At 48.6% G+C, this 18843-nt stretch overlaps 2 protein-coding genes and 1 pseudogene across 5 annotated transcripts in view; 2 read left to right on the forward strand and 1 right to left on the reverse strand.

Moving 5' to 3' along the window:
- The window catches only part of LOC101027252 (pyrophosphate--fructose 6-phosphate 1-phosphotransferase subunit alpha), a 39406-nt gene that overhangs the window by 3818 nt on the left and 16745 nt on the right, over window positions 1-18843 (forward strand). The gene's annotated exons all lie outside the window — the stretch shown is intronic.
- On the reverse strand, window positions 1323-5231 carry LOC103638352 (golgin candidate 2). Of its 3 annotated transcripts, XM_035962538.1 has the most exons (8): window positions 5128-5231; window positions 3319-4695; window positions 3136-3214; window positions 2541-2644; window positions 2405-2464; window positions 1873-1930; window positions 1604-1659; window positions 1323-1454 (listed from the first exon to the last, which is right to left on the reverse strand). In XM_035962538.1, the coding sequence occupies exons 4-8, from the start codon at window positions 2628-2630 to the stop codon at window positions 1338-1340; spliced, it is 381 nt and encodes a 126-aa protein (XP_035818431.1). In that variant the 5' UTR covers window positions 2631-2644; window positions 3136-3214; window positions 3319-4695; window positions 5128-5231; the 3' UTR covers window positions 1323-1337. The 3 variants fall into 3 exon arrangements, with proteins under 3 accessions (XP_035818431.1, XP_008659505.3, XP_008659506.3); XM_008661283.3 differs by lacking the exons at window positions 3136-3214; window positions 3319-4695; window positions 5128-5231 and having other exon boundaries at window positions 2541-2665; XM_008661284.3 differs by lacking the exons at window positions 3136-3214; window positions 3319-4695; window positions 5128-5231 and having other exon boundaries at window positions 1332-1450; window positions 2541-2665.
- Window positions 17894-18737, forward strand: LOC103638350 (homeotic protein knotted-1-like; annotated as a pseudogene).

Genomic DNA, 18843 nt, shown 5'->3' on the forward strand with positions numbered 1-18843 from the left:
CTTCCCCTCTATTTAGGCATGTCGCTAACTTCCCTGCTTGCTGGATTGATGATGATGTAGATGACACGACGGCATGATGTACGTGGGCAAGATGACGAGTTACTGTCTTGGAAACGGAGATAAATTGACATGTTTTGCTTTCACGTGGCTGGTGGTTACGGTCCTAAGTAGTTGCTTAGAAAATATTTTCGGGCCCATAAAAAATAGCACTACAAGAAACTGGTTAAAGAACGTGGGTGAAAAACCGTCGAACTTAATGTAATAGGCCGTCGAACTTACCATAAGAACGTGGGTTTACCGACGAATATAGCCGACGGCGATTTTTGGACGAACTTAAAGAAGTAAGTTCGACGGTCCCCACGTTCTTAAGGTTAAGAACGTGGGTACCGTCGAACTTAACATTAAGAACGTGGGTACCGTCGAACTTAAGGTTAAGAACGTGGGTTTTTAAGTTCGACGGGGGCCGTCGAATTTTTTCCCATAAGTTCGACGGCACCCACGTTCTTACATTTAAGTTCGACGGGGCCACGTGGCCGTCGAACTTATGGGTCCTGCGTGGGTCGGCAATGGCTGCCCATTAAGTTCGACGGTACCCACGTTCTTAACCTTAAGAACGTGGGTACCCACGTTCTTAACTCTTTCCAGAAAAAAATAAAAAAATACATAAATGAAAAATTAGACACACATAATATCACATGTAACACAGAATATCACATACAATACAGATTTCAAACACGTGGATATATGTTCATATCACAAATTCACACAAGTTCAAATACATAAGTTCACAAAGTCACATAATTAAGTCCAAATACATAAGTTCACAAATTCACATAAGTTCACATCCATAGTTCACATTTGTAGTTCACAAGTTCAAATACACAAGTTCAAACATTAGCTCCATCGCTCTCGATCAGGACATCGGATTGTTGTTCGTAGCTCCACCACTAGAATTGAGACATTTGTCCGCAAAGTTATCGTGAGGGGGAGGAGTCACTTGATGAGAGCCGGAATCCTACAAAATAAACCAAAATTCTCATAAATATACAACTGGCATTAAATCACAAGTACACAAAGATATTAATTATGCGTGCAAGAACAGCTGAACCAAGAAGATCATCTACAACCTATATATATTCATTCTTGCATTGGTCGATATATAAATTGTAGCCAGCACTAGCCTCACTTTAATGTTATACCACAGTACAATGACCAAGACACTATGATATATGGGAGATCAATAAGGCAGACTAATAATATCCAATTGAGCTTATAGTTATAAAAAAATCCTGAATCAATACTACCATTTGTAAATAAGAATTAATCAATACATGAGGTCAGTCATACACGGGAAAACCTACCTTGTCCTTCAAGCTCACAATTCTGTCACATGTCAGAGTGTATTCTGCATCAATAATTTCTTCCTCCAGCTTGAACCTTCTCAAAGATTCTATCTAGACAAAAGTTAACACATATTACAAATAGATAAGGTAAAGAGACATGTTTTCGAGGAGTCAATAGTTCTACTAAAAAAGGCTCAATTAAATATTATATCAGTTGAGTGGAATGAAAAGCCACTGGCAAATGTAAGTTGATTGCTTACTTCATCAACCGGAGGGGCACTTGTCTTTTGTATCTTTGTTAGCTTTCTTCTGTATTCTTGTTCATGGAATGGTAACAAAGGTCACATACCAAAAAAAGTGCTATTAGTCGAAACCAAAAAGAATGGCATGTCATACTTAAATAGGTTCAAGAAGAAAACAAAATAAGTCAGCATAATATAGCGTTGGCCTAAGAATGAACTAAAAGTGCTTAAAAACACAGTAAACTCTAAGCCAGAGAGCCCCAAAAAGAAGGTCATGGTCAACTTACTATCTTGAGCAAGTTTCTTCAATTCAACTTCCTCTCGAAGCTGCGCCACTTGATCTACCTATTCAAATATCAAGAATAAACAGTTTTCAGTTTAACAATAGAGCATTGTATAATTTGTGAAACACCTATGGATTATGAATCACATTCAACGCATAGCTAGCAGTTGTTATGGTAAAATATCGGACTCCAGCAATACGAAAGCAACAAAAAATAGTTAATTACATTTGTGCACAGAACTGCAGTGCAAGGTCACTCTAGACTAACCCATTATTCCATTGCCAGAATGTATCAATTTTGTCTAGTCATAGCATTGTGGACCACATGTTAAGGTGTAGGCTCTTGAAAATGTCAGCATTCTCTAAACTTGAAGGGAAGAATAAAAACCCATGCTTTCAACTATCTATGCATAGTCACATCTATAGTTTGCCTCTACATCTGCTGTCGACTCAGAGCAGGGCAGTCTGTAGATTATCCATTGCTTCTTATCTTAAGCCCAAAAACATAATATACGATGGGGGGAGAGAAAACATACTTGAACTTCCAGATTCCATTGTTCCCTGGCAAGTGACTTTGCAAGCTCACCGTTTGTAACCTGTGAAAACCCTCTTTAAGAGCATTGCTAAGACCTGTGAAGATTGGGTAGGGGTCGTTTGTAGACAGGCATATACCTCAAGTCTAGCCAAACGTGCAAGGGCTTCCATTCTAGTGCTGTGATGTTTCTGTTTCTCTATCTCCACTGCTTCCAATGTTTCAATCATACTAGTCTGCAACTCTGAAGCTTGAAACATGTTGAACAAGAAGCTGATAAGGAATCACTACTTTCTAGAAACCATCTCACCAGGATACTTGTGTGTAGAAATGGTTTTGCAAATGAATACTTGAATCTGCCTTATAAGTACTTCAGATGAACTTACAGTTCCATAACCAATGAAATATGTGCGGGATTTTGAGCTCAAATGCAGTACAGAATATGGGCATATTCTGAGATTGGGCAGATTCTGAGCGGATTACTAAAATTATTACTAAAATACTACCCGCTAGCCGCTGTGAAGTGTTGATCAACTGATAATGTGGCCCAGCAAGGAAATTATATGATACTACTTCATTTGACATAGAGGTCAATAGCTCATCTATTTCCTATCTGGCTGCACTTCAGTTGGCCTCATAATTATGCTCGTTGTGAATGCTAGCAGCTACAAGAAGTTGATATCAAACAACAAAATGGCTTCATTGTAGCAATGAACGTATTCAACTGGAACCTACCGTTGCAAATTCAGCACAGCCATGGCTGAAACCTTTTAAGTAGAAAGGCGTAGCTTCTGATAGACACCATACTATGAAGCTGAATGGAGACAAATTAGGATAGAAAACAAAATACGAAGAGCTTAACATATTCTTAGTTTAGAAGTGCTAAATAAATTAAGACAATGCCAAGCATGCATATACCTGAGAGAGTAAAGATTAGAGGATATATGACACTTGTGGTCTCGAGCTTATTCCAGTGATGCACCCTTGGACCATTCCCTTGATTAAAAGTTAAATAATGCAAAACTTCATTTGCATTCATATATATTAGGAAGTTGCTTGTGATTCATCCATGTTTTTTACCTGCTCAAAAGGCCCCAGTTTCTTTGATATGATGCTTCTTATCTGTTGAAGAATAGCCAATAGAAAAAAGATCTGTTCACATGTCTCAATGGACAAGAAAAATAAAAGACTAAGAGCGTCATTAACAAGAATTACTTACACAAGGTGTGACCAACATGCTTAATATTACACTGCTTGCGGCATGATATGGGACCTTAAAAACAATGCACAACATGAAACTTAGAACAAACGATGCCAAGTGTCATTCATGATGTTGAACCAACAATGATTTTATCCTACGCCACAAAAACCAATGTGTTAAAATATAGCAATGACCTCTTGAGAAAAGGACATATGTGCTGCAATTTACTGTACATCTAGGAATAGCCACAACTGTCATCTTATGTGGTGTGTGTGTCAGATGAAAGAATTTTTTTTGTCAATTACATAGTAGTTATGGCACTATATATGTATTTGTGTTTCTCCAATGGTAAGAACTAAGAACAAATGATGAAATGAAATGACGGGCAAGATTCTTGCATCCATTGCAAACATCGTCGAAAAATAATCCTCCAATAAGTGACAGTGTTACAGTGCCAATATTCAGCTAATGTATATGCACCAAACTGGGTCTCTGCTCTGGTGACAACCAAAGAAAAATAGCAGCAAGCAATGACTCCAGTTGCAATCACAAATTCGTCACGTACTAAATACAAGCATTGAGGTCATAAAGGTCATTGGTCACATATTCACCTTCAAGCTTCCCCAAAGCTGGCTTGATAAAATCGACAATCTCAGAGTGCAAAGCAGCAGTGCTAGTGCTAGCAGCAGTTTTGTCCGTGCACCAAGAAAAATTCCCATGAAAAAGGAAGTTTCTATCTGACTCATGTAATAACTTATTTTCTAAGAATAAAAGAGTACAGATGGACGAATCAAAATTGTGTGGAGAAAACAGAACCTTGTATTTTCAGGCACTTCAGTCAGTATTTCACTTCGAAGTTCTGCAAATCTGAAAATTCCACCGTGCTGAATACTCAATCAATTCTTCAACACTTCTGCTAGGACTCGAGAGAAGGAAACCCCTGATTGCCCACGCAAACTTCGGCAGCCATCATGTTCTTTTTCTAGTTTATTATGAGCATTTAGAGCACCTGCCAGCACAAACCCTTTGGACAAAAAATTGGTCCCAAATGATTCTCTTTCCTCGTTTGTGAAGCCTGCACTTCTACGATTTCCCTGGAAAACAGGTATTAAAAATGGGTTAAAGACCATGTAGAAAAGATAGGTGAAGTAGCTAAAGCAAAACCGGTAATGTTTATCACATATTCCAATCTGATGGAGGGCACCGACATATACATATAGATATGAGCAACAAGGAGTACAGGTTGCTAAAAGAACGACACCATGACAATGCAATGTAAGGTTTATCGGTTTCTTGCAACTTTGGGCAACAATTTTCTCCACTCTTCAAGCTTTCTAATAAAACTGGATCAGAAATCTTAGATCTAACATGGGTCCAAAACCACGGCTAAACTTCTGTCATTCTACTCTATTACTGGGATCAAGGTGTTTGTAGCATAAAACAAACCGCCAAATAAGGATACAATTAAGTGAGAGACTAAAAATTTACGATACAGCATAAAGAAATTCAAATAGATGGTTGCTCACAGCAGGGTCATGTATATCAATCTCCTGATGCGCACAATTAAGGTCACCAGTTAGTATGACAGGCTTCGATTTCTCTAATTCCTGCACAATCATAAGAGACATGTATGGTCATCTCAAAACTTAGCAGCATGAGATACAATGTGTCGTGCTTTGATCACTACTGAAGTCCGTAAATGGAGGTGAAATTGTATTTGAAAAAATCATGCATATTTCAGCAGCATGGTATTTTTTGCACAGTACAACAACCGCGAAGAATGCAAAAGCCAGGCAAACCAAATGATTAGTGGAGGCGCCACCGCTTCCGCCTGACCGGACGGACAGACTAGTGACCACCGCATCGTCTGCGGACTGCCTGCGAAGGTGCCCGCTGGTGCTCTACGACCTTTCCTAGAGGAAACCGTAGCTGAATTTTTCCATCCCTCGGATAATTGAACATAGTTGTGTTGACGGTAGGCCATGTCAAAATCTGGTGGTTGGAGCATCACGACTGTCAACTACTACTAAAATAAAATGCTAGTGCAAGTATAGCAGGACTATAACACGCGTACTGTAGCTCCGCTCTGCTGAACGCAGCGGCGGCTTCTCCAGAAATTCCACGGTCGCTTCTCGTGTTCTAGCTTCTCGGGCGAGCAAGACTCACTGAGAGCCACAATGCGGCTGCGGTGTTTGGTTCGGACCTAACAGTGGCCTGCCTGAACTGAAAGCCAGCAATAGCCTGCTTAGTGCTTACCCATGGGAGGAGACCGGCTGACCTGCCCGTCGTCAAAGTCCTGACGGCCTTGGACTTGGACCTTGGCAACACCCGTTGTGGGAGACAAGACAAGAGGGCGCGGGGATGTGGCGCGCGCGCACGCCACGGAGGATCACGTGCCGAGCTTTGCTGGTTTGGTTTCGTGAGCGCCGGTGCGGATGAAGCCACATGGAATGGAATTAGCGAGCGCGGTGGCTGGCGGCGGCGCGGTGGAGTGCGTGCGGCAGTGGGCGAGAAAGAAGAGAGTCGTATGGGCGGGCTGGGGATTTAGGTTTTTGGGTTAAGTTCGACGGTGTCCACGTGGCCCACGAACTTAATATAAAAACGTGGGTACCCACGTTCATAATACGATAAGTTCGACGGTTTTAGCTAGTACGCACGAATTTAAACTAAGAACGTGGGTACCCACGTTCTTCAACAAACCCATGAACTTAACTCAATTAAGAACGTCGTTACCCACGTTCTTAAATTAACCCACGAACATTTATTAGTTTCTTGTAGTGTAGGAGCCTTGTGCCGGTGCACCACCCGCACACCCATGCACCCGGGCCTGCACTAAGGTATATACAACCAAAATAAAAAGAGGAAAAGGAAAGAAAAAACAAGAGAAACAAACTCATCTCAAAGCTAGCTACACTCACAACATAGGGTGTGTTTGGGTGGTGACTTGGCGTAGACGTGCCGGCCAGGCAGATGCATCCAACCGCCAGGCAGTCAAAATCGATGGCCTAGGGAGCTGCTTGGCCTAGGCAGATTTACCAGGATCTCAACCAAACAAGCCCATACTCTTCAAGGGTCATCCACTAACCATGCAAAGCTAGAACCGAGGTTGTGTCTATCCATAAGCAGTGTTTTTTTGTAAGAACACGACACAAAACAACGTCATCGTTGCCATGACCCAACCAACAAAGTCCAGTTCAATATTTTTCACCAAAGAGAAAAGATTCTCGATACTTCAAACAATGTCTTTATCAAGGTCAATACCAGGCACAAATAATTAAGGCCAAGCCTAGAGATTTCTCTCCAAAGTACTAGGAGCAACTTCATCGTGAGGATGACGAGGTGGGTCTGCAGAACCATAACAAAGATTGTGTAACCTCATCGTCGACTCAGGAAAACCAAACAGCTCTCTGAGCTGAACAACATGCAAAGTGACATCTCTCTCTCAAAGCAAAACCTCATCCACTGGTGATCGAGGTCAATCCAGACTGTAGCATAGAATACTTTGACCCACTCCTCAACATAGCGACCACCAAAATCGAAGAGCGTGGATAGACCAGGTAGGTAAGTGATGTGACTCTCAACCTCTGCACCGACTGCCACATGAAGTGTTGCCCTATCCAAATGCCGGTGAGCTCTCAAGGCAATCTAAGCAGATAGCTAAGCTCGATAGAATGACTCTTGAGTCCATGTACTGAACAGAGGACGAGCTGCTAGGTCACACTGCGCTGGGAACCACGCATCGACTGGCACGTGTCTGAATCGATGAACTATAGCGACAGTGGCTCTATGAAGACCAAACAGTCGTGGATCCTCTATCAAAGGATGAACATCGGTCTCGTCACGCTCCCGGAAGCGGGGTGGAGGAACTGGTGGAGTAGCGGAGGGAGCAAGATTGGTGGAGGCTATGGGTGTAGTGAGGGTAGTGGTAGCTGGAGTGGTAGAGGCTAGAGTAGGAGTGGTGGCTGGAGCAGAGGGTTGTGCCGAGGAGACAAGTCTAGCAGGAGTGGAGCGCAACCGAGACGATTATCGTCTGACATGGTAGGCGATCTTATCTGACCCAATCCGCATCTGTCCTCCCTGCTCTGCTCTCTCAGCTGCTCCTGTTGCTGCTCCTGCTACTCGATTAGCTCTATCAAGCCTGCACTTCTTCTTGCCACCCTGCTGCTCTAGGTAGACTACTTTTCCCTTATCCTGTCTAATAGGGCATGGAGGGTCCTGATGATCACCTCCCCCTCCTAGAGTGACATTCTTTGTCCTAACCATACTAACTGTTGGGCCCTGCTCTAGAACTGACCACAAACCCTGACTACTGGAACTACCCACTAACAACTGATATGCTGCACAAGAATAAGAGGAGATAAGTAAGAGCAGCAAAGCAGTAGATAAGTGTGGAGATAAGAAAGGTTTGCTACCTGGGGCACGTCTCTCAAGAAAAAACATACAGGGGAAGACTAACGCGAGCAGGCACACCGTCACACTGAAATAACAGAAGAGGTGAGCACATGAGTCACACAGTCATAAAAGATTATGAAAATATGAATCATATACACAACACACTAAAAGTGAGCAAGGATTTTAAATTAAGGTGCATGGTGTAGATCACAATATGGACATGGATATGGTTCACAAGGATGCTTTAGGTAAATGGGAAACATGATACACAAGGGGGAATAATAGGGCTTATGAAGCATGGTACATGGAATTTGAAGGAATGGGCAATGTCTCATGGTAAAAGAGTTTTTGGCTCTAGGTAGATTTGGAGATTATGAGAATTTGCATATGGATTTTGAACAATATGCAATGTGTGATTAGGTATAGGATAGAAGCACAAAGGGTTAGACAATTCTCTAAGAGATGTTTGAGGGGCATATGAGGTGAATAGAGAAACTCATACATATATCAAACATGAATAGAGTATTTCATGCTTTGGCTAGAGAGGATCTGGGGTAGAACAAGCTAATGGATGGTTTGGGAAACCAGAGAATGAGCCGAAGTGCAGTTCTAGCTTAGAGAACTGGCTGGGGCATTTTCACAAATAGTTGGGGGCATGGCTGAGTGGAGGTGGAAAAACAAGCTCTTTAAATTGGAAACCACTGAAGGGAGATGACATCTGTAAGGAGACTTCATCAACACACCACAACCACACAAGGTTCACAGAGATTCACAAGAATCACGAGATTTCATAGAATGCATAGGGGATGAAGCTCACTAGACCAGATGGATGAGATGAAGAAGAGAGGACTAGCTCACTAGAGATGAGGGAAAACAGGGGGCGAGGAAGCTGAGGGTAGACCGCCGGTGACGATCTAGAGAGCAGCACGGCGAGGAGAGACTGTGGCACTGGGAACACAATGGTGGTGATGCTGAGAAGTCTAGAGAAAGGAGAGCACACACGAAGATGCAAAGAAAGAGCAGCACACGTGTGGGCTCGGGTGTGAAAAGGATTTTGAAACCACGATTATGGGCACACCAAATAGTGAACAACACACTTTCCGATGCACACCAGATAGCTAACATAGAGCCGATGACAATAGACACCAAGCTCGAGCACTAGACAGTGCACAATGCAGTGTCCGGTGTACACTGGATTGTCCGGTGAGGCACCATTGTGCCCAGATAGAGATGATTTTGAAAATCCTTTTCCGGATTGCACACTAAACCTAATCCCAACTTATAAGCACACAAAAGAACACCTGTTGGGACAGGTATATGCACCCTCACATATTCTCTCATACTTTTCAAAATATTTTGCCATAGGCTATGTAGTTTTTAGGAAAATAGTCAAATTGTGAGAATTTTCATTTGAGAGTTACACTAGGGGTTTCATGAATGAATTGAGTGGTTCATCACCTACATCATCAAGATTCTCAAGTGCTCCTTGGGAGCCGTTAGTCTCGTCAAACTCCACATCATATGTTTCTTCTACCAAGCTAGTGTCATGGTTGAATACTTGATATGCTTGAATTTTGATGAATAGCCAAGAAAGAAACCAATATCACATCTTTGAAACTTCCTTAGGTGATGGTGTTTCTTATAGATGTAGGATTTGCACCCAAACACCTAAAAGAAGGAGACATATGGCTTTTTTTTCCCATTGAGCAGTTCATAAGAAGTCTTCTCAAGCAACCAGTGAGGAAACATCTTGTTTCATGCATAGCATGCAGTATTGATAGCTTCAGCCCAAAACATCTCTGGTGTCTTATACTCATCAATCATAGTTCTTGCGAGCGTGATAAAGATTCTATTCTTTATTTCTACAACTCCATTTTGTTGAGGTGTATATGTTGCAGACACTTCATGTTTTATCCCAACTTCATCACAATACTCATGTATGTTGGTGTTGTCAAACTCTTTCCCATTGTCACTTTTGATTTTCATGATATTGCGGTCAAATTTATTTTGTGCTTTTTTTGGCAAACTTCTTGAATATTGATGCAACCCCAAACTTTTCTTGAAGAAAGAACACCCAAGTGTATCTACAATAATCATCAACAATTACTAAGGAGTAGAGGTTGCCACTAGCATTTGCATATGTTGTTGGTCCAAATAAATCCATATGAAACAATTTGTCAGTACCCTAAAAAAGGGGTACCCCTTGCTACACTATGAAGGCACGGTACCCATGCGGCTATCTCTAGTTGCGTGGTGAACAGCGCCCGACCCCACCACGTGGACGGCTCCGGGACCGCCACGTGGCCAGAGAAGACGATATACTCCAAGGTATCAACAGTGGGTCCGGACCCCCATGGGAAAGTGCCGAACCCCTGTATGTCAGACCGGACCTCTGGGTAAGGTCCAGGACCTCCACGGGTGCAAATTGGACCCCTCGCTTTGCGTGGGGTCCGGGCCACTCACGGCAAGGTCCCGGGATTCTGAGACAAAGAATACCTAGGCCTTAATCAAGGCCAGGAGGTGGTCCGGAGCCGACACGTGTTCGGACCACACTGTATACGCTCCTGCTCCTCGCTCAGGCGGAGCCCCGATGCTGTCACGTGGCATGGTGCACCTGACGTAAGCAAACGGGGCAGAGCCTGATGTAAGGCCTCTGGACCGCGCGACCTTTGCATTTATTATAGATAAGGCGCGTCGCCAGTCCAATCCACTGGCAGGTGATGTGCCGCCTCGGCATTTAATGAGCCCTGTCCATTCCACTGGCAGGCGATGTGCCGCCTCAGCATTTAATGAGCCCTGACCACTCCGCTGGCAGGCGGCGACCAGACCATCCCATAGGCGGCGTGCCTGTCTATTCCATTGGCAGGCGGCACATCCATACTGCCACATGTACTACACTCATCATGACTCGCGCGTTATAGAGGAAGCAGCGCGACATATCAATACTATATGGACTACGGACATTATGGCGCTCGAAGATCGCCCAGGCGTTACAAGCATCGGTTCTTCCTTCCATTTTGCCCCTGGGCCCACATGTCGGGGCTCAGTATCCTTGTATGTGCCTCCCTTGAGCTATAAAAGGGAAGGCACACAACGTTACAAGGCACACGCTCTCACATTCACTTAGACTCGGAGTCCCACACACTCAGGCTCTCAAGCTCACAGATTCAATACAACACACATTGGAGTAGGGTATTACGCTCCGGTGGCCTAAACCACTCTAAAACCCTTGTGTGTTCTTGTGTTCACTCGTGTTCGTCGATCATCTAGCAGACAGGCAAAACGCTTAGGCCCCTCCTCATCTTAGGATTTAGGGCGGGTGCGTTCTGCCACCCGGCCGGAGAATTTCCTCTCCGACATTTGGCGCGCCAGGTAGGGGGCTTGGCATTAGTTTTTGCTTGTTTTCCTGCTCGACACCATGGTCCATATCGTCGAGCACCACAACTTTGTTCCCGAGGATTTCCCGATGGAGGAAGAAGCTATGTCTTCCACACCTCGGGCCACCAATCGCCCGACGCCTGGTGTTGCTGTGGTGCACTCTACGTGGCAGCACACTCCTGCGCAGACATCCATGGCGTCAAGGGCTGCGCCTGGAGCGCTGTCTGCAGCCAGGGAATTGCCGCGCCACCCTCCTAGCTCCACGGCCTCGCCGGGGGCCATGAAGCAGTGGCGTGACGATGTCGACCGTCTGCTCGGCATGGTGCATTCTGGCTCAGGCAGGCCCAGGCCTCGGTCATCCTAGTGTCAATACAAGGCATCGGCGTCAGTCCGCTCACCCTCGATGAGGGCCGCACCAACTGAGGACCTGCGAGCGGAGCTCAACCGTAGGCGTGCGGGAGAGGACACTCTAGTCTCTCTAGAGAGGCCTGATGACCTGCGGGCAGAACTCAACCGTAGTTGTGTGGGTGAGGATGCCCACGTCTCTCTGGAGAGGGCGCGTGAGCGCCGGCAGAACGTCGAGGGTCACAACCTCGACTACGACTTCGCTGCGGTTGCACCGCAAACTCCAACGGGTGCCTGGATCCAAGCGAGTGTCCCATTGGCCGGCGTGGGCTATGCCGCACTGGAGGATCATCTCCACGTGGCGACTTGGCCATCCAAGTTCCGGCCACACCTTTCGGAGAAGTACGACGGTACGTCAAACCCGTTGGAATTATTGCAGGTGTACGTCACCGCCATTACGGCAGTAGGTGCAGACACTGCTGTAATGGCAACATACTTCCATGTAGCCTTGTCTGGGCCAGCCCGGACTTGACTCATGAACCTCACCCCAGGATCGATCTACTCCTGGGAAGAGCTCTACGCGCGGTTCATAGCGAACTTCGCCAGCGCTTATCAGCAGCATGGCGTGGAGGCTCACCTCCATGCAGTGAGGCAGGAACCCGGGGAAACTCTTCGGGCATTCAGCTCTCGCTTCACTAAGGTACGAGGGACTATACCCCGTATCACCGATGCTTCCATCATCACCGCTTTCCGCCAGGGGGTACGTGATGAAAAGATGCTAGATAAGTTGGCCACGCATGACGTGGAAACTGTCACCACGCTCTTCGCTCTGGCTGACAAGTGTGCCAGAGCTGCCGAGGGCCGTGCATGGCACTCGGTACCACAGACCGGGGCTGCCCAGACGATTGGCTCAGGTGCCGTCATCCAGGACGACAAAAAGAAGAAGAAGAAGAACCACGACCACGAGAGGCCGCAGACTGCTGCTCTGGTCGTCGCAGCTGTGACTGGGGGCCGGAGCGAGCGCAACAAGCGCCCACGACCATAGGGAGGCAACAGCGGCTCATGCCCTATGCACCCCAACATTCACCACAGCACCGCGGAGTGCCGCGAGATCATCAAGCTCGTAAAGCGCGTCAGCGAGCGACATGAGCAGTCTTCCAAGGATGGCTCCCCACCTCGTCGTCGGCCTGGCAAGGAGAGGGTCAACGACGGTGATGTGGCCGTGGGGGAACGGGACCTTGGGTATCAGTCACCTGAGGGGGTCCTGAAGGATGTTTTCACTGGGGGCTCCGACTCCGGTGACGACAACGACCGCCGCAAGAAGCTGTACATCATGTATGGCAGGAGTTGGGAGCTCACCTCCCGCAGGAACGTCAAGTCCCTGCGCTGAGAGGTCCATTCGGTGGTCCCGGGGGTCCCGAAGGCTGCTCCACATCAGCGGTGGAGGAGCACGACCATCTCCTTCAGGGCATCCGACTGCCCCGACAACATGGCAGAGGCCGGTATACTACCGCTCATCACCACCCCTGTCATCGCTAACATGCGGCTGCACCATGTGCTGATTGATGGTGGGGCTAGGCTCAACATCATCAGCCATGCTGCATTCAAGCAGCTGCAGATCCTAGGGTCCCGACTGGGACCCTCTCGTCCATTCTCCAGAGTGGGCCCACAACCGGTGTATCCCCTAGGAAGCATCACACTCCTGGTAACATTCGGGACCGAGGAAAACTTCTGCACAGAGAACGTCCAGTTCGACGTCGCGGAGGTTAAACTCCCCTTCAATGCCATCATTGGCAGGCTGGCCCTGTACAGGTTCATGGCCATTGCCCATTATGGGTATTTGGTCCTCAAGATGCCGTCTCCAGCCGGGGTCCTTACCGTGTGGGGAGACCGCGCCGCTGCGCTTGCGGCTGTGGAGAAGCTGCACGCCTTGGCGGCAGAAGCTGCTCGCCCGGACAACGGAGGGAGGGACCCCTCGACCTCCGGTACCATGGCACCTACCAAGGTACCAAAGGTGCGGCCATCCGGGGCGGACGACATCCCCGTCAAGGCCATCCGGCTCTGCTTCCCCGAGACCACTCGCATTGCGGGTGACCTGGAGGAGAAATAGGAACTCACGCTCGTCGCCTTCCTCCAGGCAAATGCCGACGTGTTCGCATGTGAGCCGTCGCAGATGCCTGGGATCCCCAGGGAGGTGATCGAGCACCATCAGAAGATCAACCCTAACGCCAGACCGGTGAGTCAAAGCCTTGGAGACAGTCCGTTGAGCGGTAGGACTTCATTCGAAAGGAGGTCCAGAAGCTGCTAGATGTCGGCTTCATTGAAGAGGTTCATCACCCAGTGTGGCTGGCCAACCCAGTCATCGTCCCCAAGGCGAATGTGAAGCTTCAGATGTGCATCGACTACACTAGCCTTAATAAGGCTTGTCCCAAAGACCTGTATCCACTTCCACGTATAGATCAAATCGTGGATTCTACCTCCGGGTGCGACCTCTTGTCCTTCTTAGATGCTTACTCTGGTTTCCATCAAATCTAGATGTCTAGGGAAGATAGGAAGCATATCGCTTTTGTAACAGTGGATGAGCTTTACTGCTATGTTGTAATGCATTACGATCTGAAGAATGCCTTGCCAACATTTGTGCAGGCGATGAGTAAGATTTTCGGGGACCTGATCAAGGATAGAGTAGAGGTATACGTCGATGACATCGTGGTCAAGACTAAGAGAGGGTCGACCCTAGTGGAAGACTTAGCCCTGGTCTTGGACAAGCTGCGAGCAACACGCACAAAGCTGAACCCGAACAAGTGCGTCTTTGGTGTTTCCACAGGGAAGTTGCTTGGGTTCCTGGTTTCACACCGGGGCATTGAAGCAAACCCGGAGAAGATCAAAGCGATTGAGGCGATGAGGCCTCCGGCCCGCATCAAGGACATTCAGAAGCTTACGAGGTCGTTAGCCGCCCTTAGCCGCTTCATTTCAAGGCTGGCTGAGAGGGCGCTGCCCTTCTTCAAGCTGTTGCGGAAGTCCGGCCCATTCTCTTGGACCGAAGAGGCAAAACAAGCCTTTCAAGAGTTGAAGCAGCACCTGGTGTCCCTACCGATACTGGTAGCTCCAGAACCTGGGGAGCCGTTGTATTTATACATCGCGACGGCTGCAGAAGCAGTGAGCATGGTGCTGGTCGTCGAAAGGACGGCACAAAAAGACCAGTGGCACTGGAAGGCCAGGAACCTGAGGGCTCGGCAGGGGTCCGGACCGTTCAGAGGCTGGTCTACTACGTCAGCGAGGTCCTCCATGAAGCAAAAGCCAGGTACCTTGAGACGCACAAACTCCTTTATGTTGTGCTTGTTGCGTCCAGGAAGCTGCGCCACTATTTCTAGGCACATAGGGTCGTGGTGGTGACCTCCTTTCCGTTAAGGGCCATCCTCCACAACTCTAACGCCACAGGCAACATCGCCAAGTGGGCCGCAGAGCTCGCTAAGTTTTAGCTGGACTTCCAGCCTCGCCATGCTGTCAAGAGCCAGGTCCTGGCTGACTTCATCATGGAGTGAACACCTCCCCCGAGCGCTCCTGGGGGTCCGGATCCTGATTAGGACCCCACTCCTGCGGAGCCCAGGGGTCCGATCTTCACCGGGCCCCACTGGATGCTCTTCTTTGACGGATCCACCCGTCAACAAGTTGGCAGGGCTGGGGTGGTCCTCATCGACCCCAACGGAGATCAAGTGAAGTATATGGTGCACCTTGAGTTCAAGGCCACCAACAATATGGCAGAGTATGAAGCATTGATCTTTGGCTTGTCGGTCGCCCTATCCCTGAGGATCCGCCAGCTCCTCGTGAAGGGAGACTCCCAGCTGATCATCAAGCAAGTCTGCGGGGAATGTAGCTGCAACGAGCCCAAGCTCGTAGCCTACCTCCTCCACGTAAGGAAGCTGGAGAAAGACTTCACGGCCCTGGAACTGCAACATGTTCCTCGGGCTGACAACTCGGCGGCAGATGAACTCTCCGTGAGGGCATCAACTTGGGCACCCGTGCCCGAGGGAGTCTTCGAAAGACGGCTGCTGAGACCCACCACCCAGCCTGCCGAACTAGACGAAGGGGGTGAGACTAGCACCTCGAAGCTGGCGGTCCTAGTGGCGTACCCTCTACAGAACCCACCGAAGACTATGTGTGCTATAGGGGGTCCTGCCAACCCCTTAGCGCCACAGCCAGTATCTCAGAGTGGTCCCAATGCATGGATCTCCGAGATCCAGGACTACATGAAAGAAAGTATCCTTCCTGAAGATCATGTGTTCGCAGAGCGCATAGTGCGGTTGGCTAAACGCTACACGGTAGTAGAGGGGGATCTTTACCGCCGTGGCGCTAATGGCATTCTCATGCGGTGCATCACCCAGGAGGAGGGCCTTGAGTTACTCACGGAGATCCATGGAGGAGGGTGCAGAAGTCATTCAGCATCCCGCACACTGGTTGGTAAGGCCTTCCGGCATGGCTTTTACTAGCCAACAGTTCTCCAAGATGCAGCTGAGATGGTAAAGTCCTGCAAGGCGTGTCAATTCCATGCAAAGCAGATACACACACCAGCTCAGGCTCTACAGATGATTCCACCCTCCTGGCCATTCGTTGTATGGGGGGTGGATATCTTGGGACCATTCCCCAGGGTTGTCGGTGGGTACCGATTCCTCTTCGTCGCCATCGACAAGTTCACGAAGTGGCCTGAGGCCACCCATGTGGTTAACATCACCCAGGGTGCTGCTGTTGCTTTGCTTAAGTCGATCGTCTGCAGATTTGGGGTCCCAAGCCGTATCATTACGGACAACGGGACCCAGTTTACAAGTCGACTCTTCTAGGAGTATTGCGAGGGCATCAACACCCAAATCTGCTTTGCGTCTGTGGCTCATCCCAGGAGCAACGGCCAAGTTGAGAGGGCAAATGCAGAGATCCTTAGGGGACTCAAGACACACACCTATGACTGCTTGAAAAAGCATGGTGCAAATTGGGCCAATGACCTACCATTCGTGCTATGGGGGAACCGGACCACACCCAGCTGAGCTACCGGGGAGACCCAGTTCTTCCTGGTCTACAGGGCCGAAGCCTGCCTTCCCTCAGAAATCCTTGTGGGCTCCCCACGGGTCCACTCGTTTGATGAGTCTATGCAGGAACAGGTATGGCGTGAGGACGTTGACTTCATCGACGAGCGCAGATGGCAAGCGGCGATCCGAAATGCATGGTACAACCAAGCGCTCAGGCGCTACCATCAACGGTTCGTGCATAGTAGGGAGCTCTGGGTCGGGGACCTAGTCCTAAGGCGAGTACTGAACCGAGAAGGGCTCCACAAACTCTCCCCAAGTTGGGGAGGACCCTTCAAGGTGATGGAAGTATGCCAACCCGGGTGTGTCCGCCTTGCTACGACTGAAGAAGTGCCTCTTCCCGACCCCTGGAACATAGATCATCTCTGTAAGTTCTATCCGTAGGAGCAAGTCTGAGGGGTTAAGGTTTCTTCTTTTCGTAACTGGGTTGTGCATATGTGTACATTAGCCCAGTGAGGTCCGCCCTCATAAGCCCGGACTGTTGATCTACACCTATGTATATAAAGTTATAAAGAAAGGATTTACCCCCCTAGATGTGCTTCTGTGATGGTTATATTCTGCTGCAGTTTCCAGATATTATTTTTTATCTAACCCACCCATACAATTCCCACTCTCGCTGGTATGATGACATCCGAATTGAGTAAGCCTGGCTTGCAGTTCGGGACCCCTATCCTTATACAGGGGGTCCGGCAACCTGTGGGTCCAATTCTAGAGAATGGGTGCTTGTTCCCTGGGGTGGTCTGGAGCTGTGTAGCCGCTTAGCCTGGTCCCGTACCCTAAGCCTGCACCTCCACCACTCTGCAACGGGTGCCCTAGTATTTGGAGCTGTGATCTTGTAGTTCCGTACATGAGGCTTGGCTTCCTAGACTCAATCTTGTAGGTCCTACTGCATGAATCAAAGGATGGCAGATACCAGACGATGGGTCCTATGGGTGTGCTACTAACACTTCCTAGCCGAAGATGTGTACAGGTCCAGGTCCCAGTCGAGACTACCTCCTAGGGGCCGGGTCACCAACTCTTTCTTAGGTATGCTGGTATCCAGCCTCGACACGTCGAGCCTACATCCCAGGGGGGCCAAGTACTAGGGAGGAGTTGGTAACGCCACACACAGCAAGGACAAAAAGCATACAGATAAGTGCTAATACTGCTTGATAAATAGTACTCCAAAGTATCTTACAAAGACCAAAAAATATTACAAATCCGCTTCCCAGCGGGACCCTTGCTTTCTCTTTGTAGATCTAGCTACTCATCATCAGCAGGATCCCGCTAGAAACGTTCGGCCACCTGTCCCACGACATCTTGTACGGCCTCCCGGGCGGCGTCTTCAGAGTCGGCCACCGGACCAGCGATCACCGGCTCCAAGGAGATGGCCGGGTCATGGCTCCGGAAGCATGTCAGGATGTACTCGATCATCTCGCTACGGAGGCGACGCCTGGAACCCTCGTCATCGTCTCCCTACGGAGGCGACGTCGAGGCCATCAAGGCCAAGATCATCTCGCACCCACACTACTACTCGCTCCTCACTTCCTACCTCGAGTGCAACAAGGTGAGGGCACCACCGGAGGTGTCGGCAAGGCTGACGGAGATAGCGCAGGAGGTGGAGGCGCGGCAGCGCACGGCGCTCGGCGGCCTAGCCGCTGCGACGGAGCCAGAGTTGGACCAGTTCATGGAGGTGTACCACAGAGATGTTGGTGAAGTTCAGGGAGGAGCTGACGAGGCTGCTGCGAGAGGTGATAGAGTTCATGCGAAGGGTGGAGTCGCAACTCAACTCGCTTTCCATCTCCGGAAGGTCGCTGCGCAACATCCTTTCATCTGAGCACTAGCGGAAGAGGGCCACCCCTACAAACATCTCGCAAAGGTGGACGAAGATGGACGCCTGGAGGATGGAGTGGGGTGTAAGGTGCTGAAGCTGGAGCCCAAGCTCCTCCAACAGCAGCAGGAAGAAAGGCGAGATCGGCAGCGCCAACCCGCAGGAGAGGTAGGAGACGAAGAGCACTAACTCCCCGGCGGCGAGATCGCCGAGGGGAGTGGCGCCGGTGTGGATCCTTTCGG

The sequence above is a fragment of the Zea mays genome, chromosome 9, assembly GCF_902167145.1.
Source record: "Zea mays cultivar B73 chromosome 9, Zm-B73-REFERENCE-NAM-5.0, whole genome shotgun sequence".
NCBI lineage: Eukaryota > Viridiplantae > Streptophyta > Magnoliopsida > Poales > Poaceae > Zea > Zea mays.